At 39.1% G+C, this 25,650-nt stretch overlaps 1 protein-coding gene across 1 annotated transcript; it reads left to right on the forward strand.

Moving 5' to 3' along the window:
* Positions 1–264: 264 nt before the first annotated feature.
* kdsr (3-ketodihydrosphingosine reductase) lies at positions 265–21,169 on the forward strand. The gene is made up of 10 exons (XM_059564117.1): positions 265–737; positions 3,014–3,103; positions 3,550–3,606; positions 3,771–3,836; positions 3,949–4,044; positions 15,345–15,536; positions 15,625–15,708; positions 16,197–16,280; positions 19,186–19,287; positions 20,907–21,169. Exons 1-10 carry the CDS (start codon positions 549–551, stop codon positions 21,024–21,026), a joined length of 1,080 nt encoding a protein of 359 aa, XP_059420100.1. The 5' UTR covers positions 265–548; the 3' UTR covers positions 21,027–21,169.
* Positions 21,170–25,650: the final 4,481 nt, after the last annotated feature.

Raw genomic sequence — 25,650 nt, forward strand, 5'->3', positions numbered from 1 at the left:
GAATGCAAATGTTTTAAAATCACACAAACTCCTAAAACGCTCATTACCTGTCAATCTGTGTTTTTATTTTTGTATTTTTTGAGCGCTGGGTGACTAACACGTCATTGAGCGCGGGGGCTTAAGTTTGAATCAAATTTTCAAAAGTAGCATTTCGCTGCTCTTTAACATTAATTAGGAAAGTGACAGTTAAGGAAAGAACGTTGGAACTTGTAGTCCATTTTCTGCACAAGTCGAATTCTAACGCCGTAAGCGGAGGTTTTCAAAAACTACAACTCCGATAATTCCACCGCTCAAACACAGCATCTCGTTCGAAGTGCTTCGATTCTGTGTTTTGGTTCATGTAGTGAGTGGAAAGAGTTCGCTTTTGCAGTCTCACGACTTGAACTTACTATTTAATCTACCGCTCAGTCCTCTTAACACATCACTAGGTAATAAAAGAGCATAAACGGCTCGTCCGAAGTCCTGCTATCTTCTGTCCGCGAGACGGGGGAGTGTCTGAAATTGAATATATAGCTTGTGAGCTAACGTCAGCAGCATCAGGTTGACCCATGTCCTCTGAAGAGGCTCTCGGCTCCACGCTCTCAAACTGGCTCTCCTTTAACTCCTGGTGGCTGCTTCTGCCTTTCGTGATGCTCCTGGTAGTGGCTGCTTTCATCGTGGCCTTCGTGCTGCTGCTGTACATGATATCCCCGTTAATAAGCCCCAAACCGCTCAAACTTAACGGGGCCCATGTGGTGGTAAGTTCATATAACTGTTTTATAAACCTGTTAGAAATAACAGCACACAGATCTCATAACTAATTGCATTCACTGTCATTGAACTGATACTAGAGAATCTTAAACCTAATGAAACTGATACATACATACATATATATACAGTCGTGGCCAAAAGTTTTGAGAATTACATAAATATTAGTTTTCAAAAAGTTTGCTGCTAAACTGCTTTTAAATCTTTGTTTCAGTTGTTTCTGTGATGTACTGAAATATAATTACAAGCACTTCATACGTTTCAAAGGCTTTTATCGACAATTACATGACATTTATGCAAAGAGTCAGTATTTGCAGTGTTGGCCCTTCTTTTACAGGACCTCTGCAATTCGACTGGGCATGCTCTCAATCAACTTCTGGGCCAAATCCTGACTGATAGCAACCCATTCTTTCATAATCACTTCTTGGAGTTTGTCAGAATTAGTGGGTTTTTGTTTGTCCACCCGCCTCTTGAGGATTGACCACAAGTTCTCAATGGGATTAAGATCTGGGGAGTTTCCAGGCCATGGACCCAAAATTTCAACATTCTGGTCCCCGAGCCACTTAGTTATCACTTTTGCCTTATGGCACGGTGCTCCATCGTGCTGGAAAATGCATTGTTCTTCACCAAACTGTTGTTGGATTGTTGGAAGAAGTTGCTGTTGGAGGGTGTTTTGGAACCATTCTTTATTCATGGCTGTGTTTTTGGGCAGAATTGTGAGTGAGCTCACTCCCTTGGATGAGAAGCAACCCCACACATGAATGGTGTCAGGATGCTTTACTGTTGGCATGACACAGGACTGATGGTAGCGCTCACCTTTTCTTCTCCGGACAAGCCTTTTTCCAGATGCCCCAAACAATCGGAAAGGGGCTTCATCGGAGAATATGACTTTGCCCCAGTCCTCAGCACTTCGATCCCGCAGCTGAATCCTCTTTAGGAGACGATCCTGGCACTTGCTGGACTTTCTTGGACACCCTGAAGCCTTCTTTACAAGAATTGAACCTCTTTCCTTGAAGTTCTTGATGATCCTATAAATTGTTGATTTAGGTGCAATCTTAGTAGCCACAATATCCTTGCCTGTGAAGCCATTTTTATGCAACGCAATGATGGCTGCACGCGTTTCTTTGCAGGTCACCATGGTTAACAATGGAAGAACAATGATTTCAAGCATCACCCTCCTTTTAACATGTCAAGTCTGCCATTCTAACACAATCAGCCTGACATAATGATCTCCAGCCTTGTGCTCGTCAACATTCTCACCTGAGTTAACAAGACGATTACTGAAATGATCTCAGCAGGTCCTTTAATGACAGCAATGAAATGCAGTGGAAAGGTTTTTTTGGGATTAAGTTAATTTTTATGGCAAAGAAGGACTATGCAATTCATCTGATCACTCTTCATAACATTTTGGAGTATATGCAATTTGCTATTATAAAAACTTAAGCAGCAACTTTTCCAATTTCCAATATTTGTGTAATTCTCAAAACTTTTGGCCACGACTGTTCATGCATACACACACACACACACACACACACACACACACACACACACACACACACACACACACACACACACACACACACACACACATATGTATATATATATATATATATATATATATATATATATATATATGATAACTGATAATTATTCGTAATGTGTCACGTCACTCATATTGCACCAGTGCAGATGTGCATTTGCTGAAAATATTTGTTATAGCATCGGATTACAAATGCATATAAAATTCACTAATATTCATGTTAAAGTTCATATTTCACTGGAGGCCAAATAAGTGTTCTTGCACTGGTTATGCAACCATCTCTTCCAGGGCAGTGGACCTTTTCAAGCGAGCACTGCATGTTTCTGCTTTTGCTAGGGTTCATAGTTTATCAAGAGCTCAGACCTATCTAGTTTTAAATGAACAGCATGTTTAGCTTTTTGTTAGACGATTTCATATGATATTTTGCACAGCTTTTTTCATAAAATGCTTATTGTCTTGAAATTGAATTTAGGCTTTATGCAGTTGTACATATAGATTTTTTTTATATCTCCACTCTATAACTGCTGTATGAGAGCAGATGCACATTAAGTGCAACGTGTTGCAATGTAGATAATTGCTTAGTTTAATTATTGGCTTGTCTGGTGCTTTTACCTGGTGAATGATTTTGTTTGAACTCTTTCTCTTTCTCTAAGTGCTGTTTGCATAGTTTAGTAAAGTAAATGAACCATGACTTGATGGGTTGGTAATGAATCTGTCTGTCATCAGGTGACCGGAGGCAGCAGTGGGATTGGGAAGTGCATTGCCATGGAATGCTACAAACATGGTGCCTTCATCACTCTGGTGGCACGAGATGAGGTTTGTATTATTTATTTGTATAGTGCTTTATACCATACTGATTGTTTCAAAGGAATTTTACAGTGTCAAACAGGAAATAGTTTATCAGAAATGCATGGGATATCATCTTTCAGTCACAATACAGTAAAAACAGCAATATTATAAATTAATAATTGAATTTAAAATAATTGTACTGATTACCATTTAAAAGAATTGTATTCAATTGTAATATATCTTCTAATATCAGACATTCCTGTGATGCAAAGCTGAATTTTTCGATCCAGTCTTAAGTGTCACATGATCCTTCAGAAATCATTCTTTGCATCCTTGCTGATTATAAAGAATACATGTCTTTTAGGAAAAAAAAAGAGTACTGACTCTTGTTTTTTTGAACAATGGTTTACATAATAATCATTACTGTCACTGGATGTTATTAAATATTTGTTGATGTACTTGTTTCTCTACAGCACAAACTGGTTCAAGCCAAGAAAGAAGTGGAGAAATGTGCCATAAATGATAAGCAGGTATGCATTTCTTTAAAGGGTTGGTTCACCCAAAAAATGAAAATTATGTCATTAATAACTCACCCTCATGTCAAGTATGTTTTTTTGGGAATGATGTACTCAAAATCAACTCAAAAGTCTTTAATTGGCCTGCCACATCTGATTATTTTTATGATCAACTCTAGGTGGTGCTTTGCATTTCTGTTGATGTGTCCAAAGACTACAACCAGGTGGAGAGTGTCATAAAACAAGTGTGTTTATTCTGTTTACCATTTTATGTCAGCATTTATTCTGCTGTTACTAATGTTTTCTTCGGATGGTCTGGGATGAGGTTGCTGACTGTGTTTTGTGTTTGCTACACAGGCTCAAGAGAAGCTGGGTCCTGTGGACATGCTGGTCAATTGTGCCGGGACGTCCATATCTGGGAAGTTTGAGGAAGTGGAAGTAGACCGCTTCAAGGTAAGAACAGCATATCATAGACACATATCATGGCAGTTTTGAATTATGCTAGTATGCAACCATCTTTCAACACCCTTTGGTCCTCATGAACCACTTTCAAGTTGACCCTAAACAACCCCAATTAAACAAGCTAATTAAGTGTTTTGTTCAAACATGCTCTGTCACCTATATTGTGCACTGTATCAAGTGTCAGACATTTTTTGCCTGAAATATGAGTGAACAACTTAATTCCCTGTAATCTTTAGTTTGTTTATACCCACAATGCACTCTGATTTCTAAAGCACTATTTCTTAAAATCCTCTGCTGATAAGACTGACGAGCTGGAAGAGAAAGCGATGCTAGGCCTGTCACGATAACAAATTTTGCTGGATGATAAATTGTCCAAGAAATTATCACGATAAACGATAATATTGTCGTTCTAAGATCAGTTTAAACTAATCTAATGTTAATGGCATAAAAACGCAGGTAGCAAGAAAATACCAACATGTTGACTTTGTGTGGCTTAAAATTAATTAATTTTGTATGTGTTATTATGTTTATATGCCAGGTAGGGATGCTCATATTGCTCATATCACGTCTTTTTTTTTTGCTCAAGTTCGTTATTTCAAATGCGGTATGTGTGCTCATAATGGAAACGATGCGGTGCGACAAGCTCGTTTTTTCCAGGCGCGTCCACACCACATCTAGTTAAAAACATCTAAACTTTTCAGAATGACGCAAGAACACCAGGTCATGTGACAAGAACCAACTCAATCAGCTTCCTTCGGGGTGAAATTCCCCGTTGTTTTTGAAAAATGGGGTGCACCCAAACACTGCAGAGTATTTTTTACTTTTCTTCACAAACAAATCTTGTAGCATAGTTACAGCAAGGGTTTTTCGGTGGTGGAAATCCATTTCTGAAATTTCCTTGTTGTAACTGATATCGCAGCTGATGGATGCTTAGCAACGACAGACGCCTCTGGAGCGCATCTGCCCGAGCGCTTTGGAAAGAAGGAGAAAATGACGCGCACGCGTGTGTGTGTGTTAACTCACTGGGCGCGTTGACACAGTTACTTGCAAAATATGGTACGCAGTATTAAAATAAAGCAGTAGTGCAAGTACAATGCAATATCACTTGAGACGCAAACATCCACAAGCAAATGAAATGCGCTTCCCAAAGCTGGTCATTTTAGCGAGACGTTATCTCTTTATTCCCGGGACATCAGTGCCATCGGAGAGGGTGTTTTCTACCAAGGGCCATCCACAGGTTGCACTCCAGAATAAAGGTCATTGCACACTGAGTCCGAAATTTTTCATGCACAGAGACCTTGCACACTGAGTCCGATGCGTATTAATGAGTGCGTTGCGAAAAAAAAATGCCAAAACTATACAAAATGTCGTCTTCAAGTAGTGAGGATGATTTTTTGGCCCTCTTTCTTCTTAAAAAGAGAAAAAGAAAGAGGAAATATTGGGTCCATCCACTCCTGCGATCGTGTAGAGAGGAAGGAGAGTTCCATCTCCTTATCAAAGAGCTGCGGGATTATCCAGACTGATTCAAAGTTTACTTCAGGAAGTCAGTGGCTCAGTTTGATGCTTTGCTAGCGATACTGGAGACACATATTAAAAAGAAGACCACCAGTTGCCGTGAATCAATTGATCCTGAACAGAGACTGGAAGTATGTCTGGCACCGCTTTGCAGGAGGTGCATGGAGGTGCAAGTATTCACTTGCATGTTTTCCGTGGATATTTTTGTTCATAAGGTAAGAGTTATTAATCATTCGTAACTGTAAAGGGTCTACTTGAATTTTTGTTCACTCACAATATCAACAAAACTTTGTGCTTTTATAAAATCAAGAAAACAAACATGATGCGCATTTGCCGTTTGGTCTTGAATAGGAGTGTTTCACAAAAATGAACCGAAACTCAGCGAATACATGCCTAACAGACATGATAAATACTATTTTAAAGCTTTCTATAGATATATTTAACAAAATAAAACAAATCGCAAACAAAAACTCTTTATTTATTATAATCATTATCCATATAGATGCATTTCTTAAAGGTGCGCCTAATGAGGAGATATCGAGCACTGCATATGACCAATCGGCTCGTCGTTTTTCATGGTAATCAAATCAAAACTCTTTCAAAATGCAACTTTTCCTGAGGCATTGGGAACCTTTAATTACTCCCCTCACTCCAACTTCTCCCTGATGCTCTGCATGGTCAACTTTCACCTGTATGCTAATGTGTGTGTTAGGGCTGCACGATATTGGGAAAAAATGACATTGCGATATTTTATTTTTCTGTGATGTATATTGCGATATGAAATCTAATCTAATTTTTTCTTACAAACAAAAATGGGGTGAGCACACTTACATTCTCATTTTAAATGATTTAAACATCGACACCATCGTGTCAATTAATTAATATGTGCCAGGGAGAGAGAGCAAGATGTTAGAAGATGGTGAGCGTGCGGCCGCGGCTCGCTCGCTCGCTCTCGCTCACTCTCGCTCTCTCTCTCTCTCTCTCTCTCTCTCTCTCTCTCTCTCTCTCTCTCTCTCTCTCTCTCTCTCTCTCTGCTGGGAGTGTGAGACAGCTGAGCGTGCCGAGTTTTGCGGAGAGCATTGTTTGTTTTCCCCCTTTTACTTTTTCTTAACTTTACCTACCTAATTATTTTTGTCTTTTCCCTTGTTAATAATTTCTGGATAAGGAAGAGTGTTTTTGTCGCGTACGCGCGGCTCAACATCGCCAGTATGGCGAGCACTAACGTGCTAACGGTTGCTACTCTGTTACTCCGTAATGGGTGCAGGTGTGTACCGGACCCCGCGGTATCCGTAGAAGATATGCTCCTAGTCTTTGGTGAAAAGATTGGTTTTGAGAACATCGTTTCGGCTTCAAGGATGAATAAAGCCGTAGTCGTATTTTTTAAATCAGAGGCACTGATCAATGATTTGACTGTGAGCGGCGTGTGGGTGAAAGAAACATATGTTCCGGTAACCCCGCTTTCTGCACCAGCAACTAAAGTCACTATTTCTAATGTCCCACCGTTTATATGTAATGATGCCATTTTAAAAGAATTACAGAAGTTCGGCAAGATCACAAGTCCTGTTAAAGCGGTTCCTTTGCGATGTAAAAGTGCCGCGCTAAAGCACGTCCTTTCCTTTAGACGGCAGGTCTTTGTGTTTCTAAACTCCCCTGAGTGGACTTTAGATGTCTCTTTCCGCATCCCTTATGAAGAGAGTTTGTTTATGGTTTATGCCAGTACCGATTGTATGCGATGTTATGAATGCGGTGACGTGGGCCATAAACGCCTCACATGCCCGCATAAGGAGGAACAACGCGCATCTACATCCCGCGATGATACGAGTAATACAGACGCACAGAGGCCAGAGCAGCAGGCTGAAAGCTACAGATGAGGTGAATGAGCAGCAGGAGGTGAGTGAAACTACTGATACTCCTGGCGGTGTTGGGGAAGATGAATGTAGTAGGTCTACTGTAATACATAAGGATGTGAGTCAGTGTGACGGTAAATGAACAAAATTATGCTCAAAGTGATGTTGAAGATGTGTGTGAGGATGTTACAGGGCAGGCAGGTGTCTCAGAGGAGAACATGGTTGATGAGATGGAAGGGTTGTCACAGTGCACTGATGATGGTTTAAGAGATGATGAGCAATGGTCTGATGTTTCAAAAGTGGTTGATGATTTGTACACTCTTGAGCAAATCAACTCATTTCTTGACAAAACTAAAGGTTGAGCTGGTGTTGAGGTTTGCGATTATTTTCCAGATGTGGAAAAGTTTGTCTCCTCTGTTATGATGGCTAGAAGAATGAGTAGTTACGATGAACTTTCATAACAAAAGCGTTTTCGCCTCAAAAAGCATCTAACTGCTATCAGATCTGGAAGGAAACCAGTTAAACAAGGGGAAAGACCAAATAATTAAGATGGATAAGTTTTCCTTTTTCTTTCTTTACTGTTTTCTCTTTCTCTCTCTCCCCCTTATGGAAGTTTTGAGGGTGGGGTCCTTAAACATAAATGGATTAAGGGATGGAAAAAAAGAGGTTTATTGTTAGACTTCATAAGAATAAAGAACCCGAGTGTTGTCTTTTTACAAGAGACCCACAGCAATTTTGATAATGAAGCTTATTGGGGATTATGGTGGAAAGGAGAGAGAGTGCTTAGTCATGGAACTAATATTAGTGCCGGTGTGGCTGTACTCTTCTCTCCTAATGTAAATGTTAAAATTCTGATGAAAAATGAACTAGAACCTGGGAGGCTAATGGCTGTCAGAGCTGAAATTAACAATTTCTCTTTTTTGTTTATCAACATCTATGCCCCTAATACTGGAGCAGACGGATTACAGCTTTTTGTGAAACTAGAGCAGTTTTTAAAATTGCAGCAAACTGGTGATTTTATCATATTAGGAGGAGACTGGAATTGCACTCTAGATTTCACACAAGATAGAAATGGCGATGAGCCTCATATGCAGTCATCTTCTTGTCTGACTAGAGTCATAAAAAGTTTTAACCTGACAGATGTATGGAGAGAGAATAATCCTTTAATAAAGCAGTATACTTGGATCAAAATTAGCAATGATAGGATTTTTGGAGCACGTTTGGATAGGTTTTATACATCACAAAACACGAGAAATAGTGTTCAATGCAGCTATTTTTCCTGCGTCTTTTTCTGATCACAAATTTGTCACTGTTGATTGTGTATTGGTGAATAGAACCCATACGAGTTACTACTGGCATTTTAATAATAAACTGTTGGAGGTTAAATGTTTTTGTGAAAATTTTAAATCTTTTTGGGAAACTTGAAAAAGTGAGAAGTGCCTTTATGAAAGTATTACTCAATGGTGGGAAATCGGTAAAGTGCACATAAAGATTTATTACCAACAGTACAAAGGCCTTTACTCCCTGGTTTTAAAAAATACAGTAGAACTGCTGGAAAAGGAAATTTTTGATATTGAAAAAAGTATGTTTGTAAATGATGCAGAACATGAACTTTGGACTGAAAAAAAGAACCAGCTCAGCTCCATCTTAAATGAAAAAGTTAAAGGGGTGCTTGTAAGGAGCCGTTTCTTGAATATAAAGGACATGGATGGCCCAACCTCTTTTTTTTCAACTTGGAGCATAAAGCAGGACAGGAGAAACAAATGTACTGTTTAAAAGACAATGATGGACAAGAAACTTCAGATCCAGTGACAATGCGCAGACTTGCTGTTGACTTTTATTCTGATCTTTTTGCTGCTAAAGCCACAGATGAACAATCTAAGGATGAACTTTTATGTTTTCAATATAAAAGTTCTGTCAAAATGTTTGACGAACAGACTAAATAATGTAATGCATGCAATCATTCACAAAGACCAGTCTTACTGTGTAAAAGAGAGATGTATTTTAGATAATTTACATTTAGTACGGGACATTTTTGATTTTGCTTTTAATAACAACATTAACCTTGGTTTTTTATCATTAGATCAAGAAAAGGCTTTTGATCATGTTGATCATGTTTTTCATTTTGAACCTTTTAAGGCTTTTGGTTTTGGAGACAAGTTTATTTTTATGATTAGACTGCTGTACAATGACGCTACATGTATGATAAAAATTGCTGGTGGCCTTAGTGTCCCTGATAAAGTTAACAGAGGTATTAGACAGGGTTGCCCCCTGTCTGGTCAACTTTACAGCATAGTCATAGAGCCTCTGCTGTGCAAGTTTAGAAGGCAACTAACAGGTTTAAGGGTTAATGAACTAGAGGTTCAAGAACCTATTAAGCTTTCAGCATATGCTGATGATGTCACAGTTTTAATCAGAAATCAAAATGATGTCCTTCTCCTAGAAGAGGCTTTGCTGTGTTATGGCAAAGCCTCCTCAGCCAAGGTAAATTGGGGGAAAAGCAGTGCCCTATGGTGTGTTCAGCTTGGCCAAGGTCCTTTACTTCCAGGTGGTTTGCAGTGGTTTTAAATACCTAGGGGTGTTTTTAGGCACAGGAGACTATAGGAGACAAAACTGGGTGGGGCTAGTGAAGAAAGTGTGTGCGAGGTTGTCTCACTGGAAATGGTTGCTACCCCAGCTGTCCTACAGGGGGAGAGTTCTAATCTGCAATAATCTGGTAGCCTCATCTCTCTGGCACAAAATGATGATTTTAGAGCCTCCTGAAGATCTGGTGAGGAAAATTCAACAGCAGCTGGTAGACTTTTTCTGGTCGGGACAGCACTGGCTAAAGGCACCTGTACTCTACCTGCCTATTCGGGAAGGAGGACAAGGACTTGTTGACATTAATTCCAGAATTAAAGCCTTCAGACTGTTCAGAGACTTCTTTACGGGGAGGATGTATCCTGGGCTGAAGTAGCCTGTGCCATTCTGAGGAGAGCTGGTAACATGGGATTAGACCGTCACCTGTTTCTCATGGACACTAACAAGTTCAATCTGACTGGAATAACGCCTTTCTACAGGACATTGTTAAGAGCGTGGTCGCCCTTCAAGATTTCCAGAGATTTTAATAGCGCACAGAGACTTTGGCTAAGGGAAGAACCACTGCTTTTTAATTCTACCATGGACCTAGATATCCTTAGGCCAGAATCCCTTATCAAAGCCTTGTGGTCTGCTTAGATCACTAAAGTTGGACATTTAATTACTAAGAGAGGATGGATATCTGCGGAAACCTTAGCCCTAAAACTGGGCATGAGGTCAGTTAGAGTGGCAGAGAAACTGTTAACTCAAATACGTGAGTCTTTACCATTGGATTTTAGACTCTCCTTGGAAACATCTGATGTGGACAGTCCTCCCTTCCCAGAGATGACTCTCTTGTTTGATACTGGAGAATGGCAGGAAACGGAGGGCGAATTGCTCTCTTTTAGAACCCCTGAACTGAGCTGTTTTGGTGACGTAGGAAAGAAGGCTCTTTATGTGTTGTGTATCAAGGTGACACGTTTTCACACTCTTGAAAACGTGAAGGAGTCTAAGTGGCAAGAGTTTTTTGGACCCTGTACAAACCCCCTATTGAGAAAAGGTCTGGAGACCTTCAAAGGAGGATAGTGCATGGTATAATAGCTACAAACAGACACAGAGCACACCTAGATCCACTAGTAGGGGAAGAGTGTTCTTTTTGTGGGCTGCAAGTAGGGCTGCAACTAACGATTATTTTGATAATCGATTAATCTGTCGATTATTTTTACGATTAATCGATTAATCGGTTTATGTACTTATATTTTAGTTTTTTCCATTTTTTCCCCAGGTAAATTATTAATAAATGGTCTTTATCATTCAGCATAGATTTAAGAGATTTTAACCATTTTGCACTGTCATATCCTCATCAAAAATATACCTGGAGTTGTTTTATTGTGTTAGTAATCCTTTGTCGAACTCTTCTGCAATCAGAACACTGACCCATACTCTAGCAAATTTCACAAGGAGATTTAAAATAATGTTTTCACCATGGCAGTCCTTAGAGCTCCTAAAGTAGTTTAACATCCTGAACAAAGCTTATTAAGGAATCTTTCAGAACATATTTTCACGAAGAATATGGATAAAACAGAATAAAATTGCAGTGCATTGTATTTTATTATTTACTGGGAAACAGCTTTATAGCTTTTGCTGTGAAATTGTAAACAATCCTTCAAAAAAAGTGCCAATGGCATGAAACCTGAATGGAACTCACAATTTAAAGTAAAATCCATCAGAAGGTTGTCCAGAAAAAAAATAGGACACACACAAAAAACCTGCTGTGTGAAAAAGAGCAGTGAATACTTAGAAAAAAAAAGTGCATTTCAAATATCTACATTTACCTCTCTCATTCAGTCATAATTAGGCTGCACGACTGAATTTTGAACTGGTAAACGACAAACTGATCACAGAACATGTTTGTAAAGCTTTAAATGTTAACAGTTAAAAAGCAATGTTATCAGCTTTTACGACTAAACATTTGCAAACAATATTGTACTGGAGAATCTGCACAAATGAAAGTCTTAGGGGCCGTTCACAAATCGCGCCTAAAAACGCGTGGAAAACGCTAGGCGCACCGCTTTCTCCTTCTTTCCAAAGCGCTCGCACAGAAGCGCCCCTGAGGCGTCTGCCTTTGATAAGCAACCATGACGTGCTCTCTCCTTGAAGACGCGGAAATTTCAGCAAAGGATAAATGGATTTGCAGCTCAAAAAAATCGCTTGCAGTAGCTCTGCTACTAAGTTTATTTCAAAATGGAAATCCATATACAACTATGATCAGCTGTTCCTTTCATCTTGACTGAGCTTTTAACGTTGTTACGGGAAAGGATGAAGCTGATTGGTTAGTTCTTGTCACATGACCCGCGGTGCGGTTGCGGCATTCTGAAAAGTTTAAATGTTTTTAACTCGATGCGGTGCGGTGTTGGAAATAACGAACTTGAGCGCGCAAAAGACGCGATATGTGAACGTCCCCTTAAACAGTGCAGTAGAGCAGAGTTTACAGGTTACTCTTCTTTTTTAAAGGCTCAATGTAAAGTACTCCCACATCATGCTGAATGCTGCAGACATAGACATCATATGATTTCTATGACTGCAGAGACGCTGTTCGGGAAGCACGTGACATAAAACAAGGCCAGCTATTGGCTATTCGCTACTTCTCCTGTTGTACTGGCTGAGTAAAACCTCCGGTGGCTCATTACTGCCACACTTTGGTCACCGCAGATTTGAAATATGCACGAAATGAGCCGCTTACGGCAAATAAAAGTTATTTAGCAACGAATCGATGACTAAATTAGTTGACAACTATTTTAATAATCGATTTTAATCGATTAAATCGATTCGTTGTTTCAGCTCTAGCTGCAAGAAAATTTTTTTCACTTGTTTCTTAATTGTTCGAGACTCCAGCCGCTGTTTTATCTATTAGAAGATAACTGTCAGTCTTTGGAGGAAGTTTTTACGCCTATATGTTTTATCAATTGTCCCAAGTACAAAAGGAGCAGTAAGCCAGTTCACGTTTAATAATTTTTTTGTTTGGCCAGGCAAAAATGGCAATTTGGGTGTCGCGCAAAAGGAAATTACTTAGCACAGGATCAACTGATGTTATCTCGGTTTTTAGGGGATTACTGAAACCTCGTATCAATATCGAGTATGCCTATTACAAGCTTGTTGATGATTTGGAAACTTTCAGTCTCAAATGGTGCATAAATCAGTGTGTCTGTGAAATTGACCCTGATGGTTGTTTACAAACTAATGTTTAAAGTGATGGGTGTTTTTTTTTTAAACCTTTTCTTAAGAGGTGTGCATATTTTTAAAATCCTTTTGTTTTGTTTTTCCTTTTTTGTTTTCTTTTTTCTAATCTTACCCTCCTCTTTTTAACTGCTGTGTTCTGATTAGATTTTGATGTTTTGTCTAATACTGTTTATAAATAAAGAGATTATAAAGTCAAGTCTCTCTCTCTCTCTCTCTCCCTCTGTCTCTCTCTCTCTCGCGCGCTCTCTCTCTCTCGCGCGCTCTCTCTCGCTATCTCTTTCTCGCGCGCTCTCTCTCGCTATCTCTCTCTCGCGCGCTCTCTGTCGCTATCTCTCTCTCGCACGCTACCTCTCGCGCTCTCTCTCTCTCTCTCTGCTAGGGTTGTAACGATATACCGGTATGACGATATACCGCGATATAAACATGTACGATTATCATACCGTGTACATTTGCTTATCTACGATATTGAGAGAAAATAACAAACACAGAATCTCACCTGCGCCTAGGCAACAACGTTCCACCTAAGGGGCCGTTCACATATCGCGTCTAAAACACGTGGAGAACATTAGACGAGCTGCTTTCTGATTTTTTCCCAAAGCCTTCGGGCACTTGGCTCCTGAGGTGTCTGCCGTTGCTAAGCAACAATGACCCGCTCTCTCCATGAAGACGCAGAAATTTCAGCAATAAATTTAATGAATTTGCACCACTAAAAATTGCTTTCAGTAGCTCTGCTACTTGATTTAAAAATGGCAATCCATATGCAGCTATGATCAGCTGTTCCTTCATCTTGGCTGAGCTTTCAACGTTGTTACGGGAAAATTGGCGCTAGTAGGCCTATGGGAATACTTTTTGTATAGAAAAGACGAATGCTTATTTGTCCTTGAAGGTAGACACAGTTTACAAAAACTGTGGTCGGAAAGCGGCTGCAAAATGAGGAAACGCATCGAACATGTTTACCCATTCAGAACATCATCATCCCGTGCAGATACAGCTATGTTCCATTTATAATTTAAGGTTAATGCATTATGATTTCTGTGATGCGGAGTGAAGCACAGAATCCTGTCATGATAATGAATTTACAGTAGCTAGCTAATTATTATTATTATATCACATCTATTCATTTTATAATCCTTCTACTAGCATTTTATTCAGACTAAAACCCCCTTTAATTCAAGTGAGAAAGCGTTTTGTGTGTGTGTGTGTGTGGCTTTTGCACATCCTGTCATGCCAGTGACTGCTGCCTGCAATAGATCCATTTTGCAGCATTATGGTTAATGATTAATAGATAAATTGATTAATTTAAACCACAATCGATTATGTAATCGATATTTTGCATCCCTACTTTCAAACATTTGTTCAACCCCCACCCACCCACCCCCCCACCCCAACAAAAAATGTTTTGATAGTTTAATACCATATACTGTGAAACCGTATAACCGCTGTATTTTCGGAGACGATTATCATACCGTGAAAATCTCATACCGTTACAACCCTACTCTCTGCCCTGTTAAACTGACAGGACTTAAAAACACATGCAATTGATAAACTTTCACTCTATGATGGTTAAGCTGTGCAATTAATCCGCGAATTACATTCGTCAAGGGCCGGGGAGCAGCTGGCCCGTACAGTTAATGAATAACGGATCAACTACGACAGCCTACATCGCACATTCTGCGATGTGACTATCGTGGATTCGTACATCGCGATATCGATGCTTTAACGACACATCGTGCAGCCCTATTGTGTGTATATGCATTGCGTATTGTGTAGGCGATCTATAATATTTATAATAGCCTATAATAGTCTATAATCATTATAACAGTATTTCATACAGTAGCCTATGTGTCATCTGTGCGTATATGGGCACAATAAAAGGAGAGAAGCGAAATGAGCCCGAGCCTGATCTGTAAATGATTGAGCAATTTGGGACGCAGCACTTTACTAGTTTTTTTTTTTTTTACTAGATTGCAAGTGACAGGCTGACAGGTGACTTTGATCAAGATTGGAGCTGAACTCTGCAGGAAAATGAAAACCACTGTTCTAGAAATGACTCGAACTACCCTAACAATCTCTCTAGCATTATGATGGTGAGACTTCTGTTCCTGTGGTGAATCGTGTGCTCTCTTGTAACAGAAACTGATGGAGGTGAACTATCTGGGCAGTGTTTACCCCACCCGGGCAGTGATCACCACTATGAAGGAAAGGCGGATGGGCCGCATCATGTTTGTGTCGTCACATGCAGGGCTGATCGGACTCTTTGGCTACACAGCCTACTCGCCGTCCAAATTTGCCCTGCGTGGTCTGGCTGAGGCCTTGCAGATGGAGGTGTGTGTATTCATGATGCTCACTCAGAATCTAGCATATGGCAGTCCATTGAAACTTTGATTTGAATTTAGTCTCTGATCTTTCTTAGATGAAGCCCTATAATATCTATGTGACTGTGGCGTATCCTCCAGACACGGACACTCCGGGGTTTGCAGAAGAGAATAAGACTAAGGTGAAATGATAATGTGTTTTTTCCTTAATAGAATATTAAACACCTAAAATAATAGAATAGAGCATTAATATTAATAGAATATTAAAAAGTGAAGGATTTCTAATAATGCAAGTCTGTGCTCTGTTAAATAGTTGGATCTTTATTAATTAAAAAAATATATATGGATAGCTAATATTGGGTGGCTTTTTAGCCAAAAAGCAATGCTGAGTAAAACATTTTGCTAACACTTTATTCTCATTATTACCATGCATATTACTAGCATATTGGCTGTTTATTTGTATTATGAAGCACATATTAATGTCGTATTCTGCCTGATCTTATTTTTAGATCATACCCAAACTTAGCAACTACCTTACTAACTTTTATTAAGCAGCAAATTTGTAGTTTATTGAGGCAAAAGTCATAGTTAATAGTGAGAATTGGTGCCTAAACTAACGTTTGACTTAAATGTTTTTGTTTTATTCTGGTTTTGACTCTCTCTGTGGCAGCCTCTGGAGACCAAGTTAATTTCAGAAACGTCTGGAGTCTGTCAGCCTGAGCAAGTAGCAAAAGTTTTGTTGAAGGATGCTGTGGTAAGTAGGAATTGGTCAAGATCAATGGTCAACTTCTGATCCAACAGTATTTGACTAGTATCTTTTAATAATGTGCCTCGACTGATTAGCTTCTTACGCTCATGTCGGTCTTTATTTCTGTATGTAGAACACAAAAGAAGATGTTTGGAGAAATATTTCAGGTTTTTTTTTCAGTGCTCTTTAAATTATCTTTTTTTGGTGGGGTGTGAACAACACTGAACAAAAAATGATAAAAGCATCACTTTTGTTTTTTGCTCCCATTTTTCATGAGCTGAACTCAAAGAGCTAAGACTTTTTCTATTTAAACAAAAGTCCTATTTCTCTCAAATATTATTCTCAAATCTGTCTAAATCTGTGTTAGTGAGCACTTCTTCTTTGTCGAGATAATCCATCCACCTCACAGGTGTGACATATCAAGATGCTGATTAGGCCAATAAAAGGCCACTCTAAAGTGTACAGTTTTACTGTATTGGGGGGGTCCAGGGGGGTCCGGAAACCAGTCAGTATCTGGTGTGACCACCATTTGCCTCACGCAGTGCAACGCATCTATTTCACATAGAGTTGATCAGGTTGTTGATTGTGGCCTGTGTAATAGTGTTGGGCGATATGGTCATTTTTCAAATCGTCATATTGTCAGCCCGTGAGATCGTATCGTGCATGTGTGGAGCAAGAGAGAGACTCTTTGTTAATGTCATAGCATAACTATTTGGTGTTTGAAACCGCGCAGGTGCACGAGAGAGAGCCTATGGAATCACCAATAATGGAAAAAATACTTTAAAACATACTGATATACTAACGTTAAATATAAAAATATTGTATTTAAAACAGCTAGTTCATATATAGTCGCGTCCTGTGACAAATATGCTGCATCTGCGCACGGACGTTATCAGTCAACGGAGAAAATCAATAGTAGCTTTCTTTTAAAGTCCAACAGTTTAACACTAATATTGGACATAAATGAACGCATTAAATATAAAGTATTCAAAACAGGTAAGTTCATATATTTGGAGTAAAGTTGAATTGAACTGATGCATCAGTCATACAGTGCTCCGGAGCGCGCGCGCCCCATGATGAGCTCTACGCACCGCAACAGAAACAAGAATGAGATGCGTCCTAACATAACTGTGGCATTAAACTCAGTTAGTGATGGCTCGTTTAAAATATTGCACATATATAGGCAGTTCAGATTACTTGTTAAAGTGCAATGAAGTACCTTATATCTGCAGATGATATACGTCTGTGTGTGGATGGAGACTTTGTAACGGCCAAAACTATGTATTTTGCATGCATCACATTATAGTGCGGAGTGCATGAAAATAATAAGGTGGCAGAGCGAACTTATCATAGTGGTTCTCACGTAGTCCTTCTACACCATCACCACATAGTGTGTGTTAAAAGTGATCAGTCTTTAAGAGAAGGACTATGTGAGAACCACTATGGATGATAAATTCGCTCTGCCGCCTTTTTATTATTTTGTCTTTATTTGTAAGCCAAGAAAAAGTTAATCTCTCATGTATGAGAAGAGCGCGTTGCCGTGTTCCAGCCATTAAATGTGTGGGACACCAACTCCTCTTTCATTTCATGATTTAATGAGTTATCCGTGTCAAAGCGGACAACTTCAGCGACTACAGGGTCTAATCCTTCTGCGCCTTCATGGGGCTGTGCATTATCATGCTGCAACATGAGGTGATGGTCGCGAATGAATGGCACAACAATGGGCCTCAGGATCTCGTCACGGTGTCTCTGTGCATTCAAAATGCCAGCAATAAAATGCTCCTGTGTTCGTTGTCCATAACATACGGCTGCCCATACCATAACCCTACCGCCACCATGGGCCACTCGCTCACTCACACGATGCCATACACGCTGTCTGCCATCAACCCTGTACAGTGAAAATTGAGATTCATCCATGAAGAGAACACCTCTCCAAAGTGCCAGATGCCATCGAATGTGAGCATTTGCCCACTCAAGTCAGTTACGACGACGAACTGCAATCAGGTCGAGACCCCGAAGAGGCTGACGGGCATGCAGATGAGTTTCCTTGAGATGGTTTCTGACAGTTTGTGCAGAAATTATTTGGTGATGCTAACAGATTGTTGCAGCAGCTGTCCAGGCAGCTGGTCTCAGATGATCTTGGAGGTGAAGATGCTGGATGTGGAGGTGCTAGGCTGGTGTGGTTACACGTGGTCTGCAGTTGTGAGTCCAGTTGGATGCACTGCCAAATTCTCTGAAACGCCTTTGAAGACTGCTTATGGTAGAGAAATGAAGATTTAATTCACGGGCAACAGTTCTGGTGGACATTCCTGCAGTCAGCATGCCAATTGCATGATCCCTCAAAACTTGCGACATTTGTGGCATTGTGCTGTGTGATAAAACTGCACACATTAGAGTGGGCTTTTATTGTGCCCAGCCTAAAGCACACCTGTGCAATAATCATGCTGTCTAATCAGCATCTTGATATGTCACACCTGTGAGGTGGATGGATTATCTCGGCAAAGGAGAAGTGCTCACGAAGACAGATTTAGACAGATTTGTGAACAATATTTGAGAGAAATAGGCCTTTTGTGCACATAGAAAAAGTCTTAGATCTTTGAATTCAGCTTATGAAAAATGGGGGCAAACACAAAAGTGTTGTGTTTATAATTTTGTTCAGTGTATACCTTTAACAAACTAGTTTATTTTGAACATTTCCAAACACTCCAACTGGTAACCGGTCGAGCTGCTTGAGAGACAACGTCTGCTCCTTAGATTAAATCTGTTGATTTAATTGATTTATTTAATTTGATATTTTTTTAATTCAGTGTTTGCTATGAAGTCATGACATGATTTAATATAATATAAAATATAATGCTATAATAACTATTGTTTGTCTCAAATACCTTCTCTTGTTTCTGTTCTATCTCAGCAGGGAAATTTCACGAGCATAGTTGGACCCGATGGCTACATGCTGTCAGCACTGACCTGTGGGATGTCACCCATTACCTCCATCACTGAAGGGCTACAGCAGGTACGACCCATTATCACGAAACACAGAAGAGTCTGACTGCAGTTCAACAGTGTCATCATATCTGACTCGCTGACAATAGCCTAGGAGATGGAAATAGATGACTCCTGCCTTTTCGTGTAATTGTTTCGGCATCATGTGCCTTTCATCACCCTGCTTGGCCTTTGTATATAAGTAACATCATGTTTGCATTCAACTTTCATAGGACTTATCAAGGTCTTAATTATTCCCTTTAAAGATTTTAATGAGCCTCTTGACTTTTGCCCAGCTCTTCACTGACTCCAAACTCTCTCAAATCTGATGAATAAACCTGTGAGATACTTCTTTTTTATGAATTCCTTTGAAGAATAGACGATATAGTCACAGCAGATTTTAAAGTAAAACAGAATCAGATGTTATCAGCATTTGAAGAAGGAATCATTGTGTGCAGAACTCTACAAACCATCAGATTGTTTATTAAAGTGCTTCTATTATGGATTTTTGAAAATGACTGTAGTTTTTTTCAAAGTTCAGTCCAGTAAAGAGGAAGGAGACCGGGGGCGGCGTAAGGGGCTCGTGGGATACTTTATTTAAACACTAATAACACAAAACAAACAAACGCGGCAGGTGCGCGCACTTCACAGTCTCTTTCGACGTTTCACTATGGCAGTCTTCGTTTCTCGCGATCGGCAGCTCTCCAGCTCGTTACTCCCACGAGTCCCCGTCTCTCTCGTCCTCCGCCGGCTTGAATGCCGGTTCCCCACGCCAATCACTGTAACGAGACCCAGGTGTTAATTGTCTTTCACCTGATCCACTTACCACCACTCGTCTCCTCACTCGCTCTCCCGTTGCAGACTTCGCTAAACCACGCCTCCCCCGCCACAATGACCTTTCATGCGGTGTGTAACGCAGCTCTAAGTGAATGAAAACATCTAGCTAAGTTATAAATCTGAAAGTGCACCGTGTACAAAGTTATTGTCTCTCAAAAGAAAGAGTCGACTCTGAATCATTGAAGCGAGTCGTTTTTAAAACGAATCCCAAGCCGTTTCATGTTGACGTCAATATGAAACATTAGCATATAGCCTGTCCACTTGATGGTTTTTTCACTTTGGTCTGAATGAAAATGCTAATTCATTCTTTGCCACTAGGTGCTGCTTTAAAAATAGAGGTTTCCCCGGTAACACTGCAAACAAAGCAGCACTGCGCTCACAAACCAGTCATTACAGGCATGATGAAATGAAAATGAGATCAATCCAACCAATCACCGCAGATTAGCGACACGCAAAGGAGGGGTTTGAAAAAATGAATGTTGAGTGAATCGTTTGGGATATTATAAGACAATGAAAGTGTTTTTTGACCTTGCATGCATGTCAATCTGTTGTTGGGGGTCCCAAAACTGAAATATGAACCTTTCATTATTCATAATAGGGGCACTTTAAATATTTTGGCTGATTTGATCACATGTTTTCTCTACCAGTGTAGTACCATATTTAAATCCATTCTGTGACGTTCAGCATATTTTATCCCAAGAATATTTGAAGAAAGTCTGCAGATTTAGACTATAAATAAAATATATAGGTGTAGATAGATTGGTTGATTTTCTGTGATGTATTAAAATGGTCATATTATCTCACTCTGTCCAGATTGTGATGATGGGGCTGTTCCGCACCATCGCTCTCTTCTACCTGGGCAGCTTCGACAGCATCGTCCGCCGCTGCATGATCCAGAGAGAGCAGTCCAAAGCAGCAGAAAAGAGGGAGTAGCACCAGCCTTCCCACCACATCCATCTCTATCAGCACCACTACACACACACACACACACACACCTCAGAGCACACGCCCCCCGGCCCGGCAGACGTGTTCAAATGGGTAGAAGTCCACCCTGACAAAACACTGTTTATTCATCCGTCCATCTTTCATGATGTGTTTTTCAGGACCCCGATCATTCCAGTGCATGCTGCATTAATAACTCAAGAAAAGAAAAAAAAAACACAAACAACTTTATTTGCATTTAAATTATTTACTCACTGCCTCTAGTACATCCTTTGTTTCAGAAGGTTTGTGGTCGTTCTCAAAACCACACACTATCTAAGTTCTTGTTCTTTTCTGTTGGCATAATGTTATTTCAACACTTGAATTAATTTAATTCAACTTTAGATTGAGATCTTGCCATATCCTCTATAGGTAAAAAACGAATTTGTATAGGTGAAGAACAACAACTTCACTTCCTTACGTTACAGTGAGGTGAAAGACTGTGGTTCTGACTGGTTTGTGATGTTCATAGTCAAGCACTGTATCTTCCTGCTTTTAGATTTCAGTTTTAATGTACGGACACAGGACATCTGTCGAGTCTGCCACTCTGCCTTATCTTCGTTGCTCTGTATAGGGGTTTCTGAAGGAAATGTTTACCTTATAAATGGTCGAGTGTTTATGTAAATTTGTCTGCTTGTATGCATGTATTTAGGTGACCTCAGGGGCTTCTAAGAGTTCACTGAACTGAAGGATGGGTCAGGATGACTCGCTGGTTCGAGTCAGGGCACCTTTCTGCCAGCAGGTGGAGCTGGAGATCCAGACGGATCAGGTGTAACCAGAGCAAAAGCCTAAGTAGCTCTTACTAAAAACTGATCTGGAATGAGTCAGAATAATCATAGTCAGATGGTTTGATGTCCACAAGCCCAGAACTCATTTCAAATACTGTAGATGTTGTGAAGCTTGATCAGATTTGTACACCAAAACAAGCAATAGGGCTTCCACAAGTCAAGTGAATTTCCTCGTGCTCTGTTGTAATGCAAACTGGATGGCTCCAGTATATAAACTGTGTTTTCTGATTGAGATTCTCGTTGCAAGTCGTATCTTACTGCTAGAGAGAAAATGACACTTACTCATGCTGTTGTAATATTTGCCTTCCTCACGGTCACAAGCAAACGGAGAGCATGTGATGTGATCACACCCTGCAGATGCTTGTAAGGAGTCTATGTAAGTCTATTTAAAGTGATAGTTCACCCAGACATAAACATTCTTTCGTTATTTACTCGGCTTCATGTCCTTCCAAACCTGTAGAACTTTCAGTATTCTGTAGAAGGCAAAAAGAGATGTTTAGTGGAATGTTCATGCAGCTCCTTTCCTTACAGTGAAAGTGAAATGGCTGCAAAAAGACAAAAAAAAGGACAATTAATGTGGTCCGTATGAGATGCAGTATTTTCTAATCCTTCTGAAGAAGCCTGATTGATTTGTTTGAGAAACCGAGAAATTTAAATCTAAAATTTAAAGATCTTGAAGAAACTGTATATGAGATTTGAGAGTTTTCTGTGAGCATTCAGTTAAATTTATAGTGTGCATGAGTCTTATGAACTACATTTATTTTATGGAAAAGAGCAGTGTAAACAGTTTCTTGTTTTTGGCTCCACACAAAAAAGAAAGTCCTATGGTTTTGGACCGACATGAGTGTAAGTAAATAATTACAGAATATTTTTAGTTGAAGTAAGACTTTTACTCAATACAACTTTTTTATGCTGCTCTGTTTTACCTAGAACTCGTCCCTTTTCTTTATTATCTTAGCTTTGTCCTACTAATAAAGCACATAGGCTTCTCTAACCGCTGTATTTCTGCTTTCCAATAACATATATAATCATTTATTAGCCTGTAACGTGAGGTTTTTTTGTCACTACTTAAATAATTTGGACCGTAAAATGTTTAAATCATAGTTTTACGGTCATTTTAGAGTTTAGGTTACTGTAAACAACATGCAGTTCTTTTCTTATATCATCATTTTCCAAAATGACTTAAACTGCTGATTCCAGTATATTTATTTTGAAGAAAAATCTCCCGTTCCATTCCTTGTCCGGAGTTTGCAGGTTTTCTGGAAACCCTTGACCAATGCAGTCAGGCACTACAGTCATGGAGACCCATTCCAAGCCTTAAGAGATCCAAACACTGTCCACTATAAAAACTGTAAGGGTTGATACATCCACATCCAGCTATGGCATAGATTGTGTATGGTTTACGTATATTTGTTTCAGTATGGAAAAAGACATTGTTTTTGCTTGTTTGTACATTATTTGCTAAGGTTATTTTTTTACAAAGATACCCAAAATATGAAAATGAGAATGCATGAGTCAATACGACGATGTTCTCATTTGATATTGGCTCCAGGCACGTTTTATATTGGCTCCAACACATAGTAGCGATATATGTGTCGGCCGTGCCCTCTTCCATATCACATGGATGTAGTTTTGTTTTTTTTTCTTCACCACAATACTGCGGTCTTCTGCTGTAGTTAACACTTTTATTGATTGAAGCCGAGATATTTCTGAAAATAAGATATATAGTTTGAGTAACTTAAAAGAGAGACCAAGACCAACTTGGATGCGTTCTGCTTCTCTTTATTCATTTGTTGCCAAATTTGCATAAATTTCACCTTGTGTGCCATAGGAGAAAAAAAGAGATGTTGTTGCTTTGTCTTATTTTCTTACATAAATAAATATCTTTTGAAAGGTAATTCAGTGTCAAGATTCTTTTAAAATATTGTAAATGTCCTGTTACTGTTTGTGGGTAGAAAACCTTGTGATGGTGAGAAAAAAAAAAAAATATATATATATATATAATATTTCTGCTTATGCTTGAAAATATTTATAAATTAATCAATGTAAATAAAATTTGTAAAAAATCCCAATCAAAAAGGCCTATGTTAATTATTTGCTTAAAACATATGCACTACATAGTGTCCTAACACTTTCCTATTTAGCTTTTAATGATTTACCATTTGTTTATGAACTATACAGAGATAGAAAGCAAGATAGACACTTACCTGAACTATTAAAAAGAACTGCAAAAGTAGAGTGGAAGAGAATATTGTGTAGAATTGCAGGACTACCACATTAGGATGGAAGAACTGGCCTGTTCTGACATAAAGGTGCTGTTTTTTTTCCCCTTTGCCTGTCTGCGTTATTAGATGAAGTTACATATAGAACACAGTGGTCTGTCTCTGAAGCCGTGACTGCCAGCAGAGGTCATGTATGATGTTGTAGTCATTTTGTTCTGCAATAATTCATAGGCTATGACTGGATTTGGTTCACCTTTATTCAAAGCAGGGTGGACTGGGCGGGGTGCTGAAAGATCAAAGGCCCTGCACTGTTCAAAGAAGTTCCAATGCTAATTCTGAGGAGAGGGCTGAGGACCAGATTCTGTTCTGCCTGAACAGATGCTGATTTCCATTTCAGCTCATCCGGATTTTTTGAATCTTCAGACAAGTAAAGACGACATCACTCATGCATTTTATTTGAAAGAAAATTGTTAACCAAAAAAATTAAAATATAATTAAAAAAACCCTCTTCCCCCAAAAAAGAATTACAGAGAAGGTTACTGACCACTCATCCTGTTAAAATGTTAACATGAGAGTTTTCAATAACAAAATGGCCAGTTTAATGCCGTAAAGACAGAATCCCACGTTTACTAGTATAAATAAAATCATTTAAATTCATATATATATATATATATACAGTACAGACCAAAAGTTTGGACACACCTTCTCATTCAAAGAGTTTTTTTATTTTCATGACTATGAAAATTGTAGAGTCACACTGAAGGCATCAAGGGCTATTTGACCAAGAAGAAGAGTGATGGGGTGCTGCGCCAGATGACCTGGCCTCCACAGTCACCAGACCTGAACCCAATCGAGATGGTTTAGGGGTGAGCTGGACCGCAGACAGAAGGCAAAAGGGCCAATAAGTGCTAAGCATCTCTCGGGGAACTCCTTCAAGACTGTTGGAAGACCATTTCAGGTGACTACCTCTTGAAGCTCATCAAGAGAATGCCAAGAGTGTGCAAAGCAGTAATCAAAGCAAAAGGAGGCTACTTTGAAGAACCTACAATATGACATATTTTCAGTTGTTTCACACTTTTTTGTTTTGTATATAATTCCATATATAATTCCACATGTGTTAATTCATAGTTTTGATGCCTTCATTGTGAATCTACAATTTTCATAGTCATGAAAATAAAGAAAACTCTTTGAATGAGAAGGTGTGTCCAAACTTTTGGTCTGTACTGTATGTATATATATATATATATATATATTTATTTATATATACACACAGTGGCAGCTTGAATTCTACTATTTTGTGTACATTAAAAATAAAATATTTTTTAAAAATAAAAATAAGTCCTGGACTGTTCTATAATACTAAATGTTGGGAGTGTGTCCAGTACGATGATATATGAGATACAGAAGCATCTAAAAGACTTCTGAGATTATTTTTAATTTAAATTTTTATAAATAATAATTTCCCATTATACATTATATGAAAACAATGGCAAGCCACTATCAAATTAATACAAGAGGTGGTGCAAAATGATTATCCACTAAATGAATTTTGTGTATGTATGTGTG

The sequence above is a fragment of the Carassius carassius genome, chromosome 12 (assembly GCF_963082965.1).
Source record: "Carassius carassius chromosome 12, fCarCar2.1, whole genome shotgun sequence".
Classification (NCBI taxonomy): domain Eukaryota; kingdom Metazoa; phylum Chordata; class Actinopteri; order Cypriniformes; family Cyprinidae; genus Carassius; species Carassius carassius.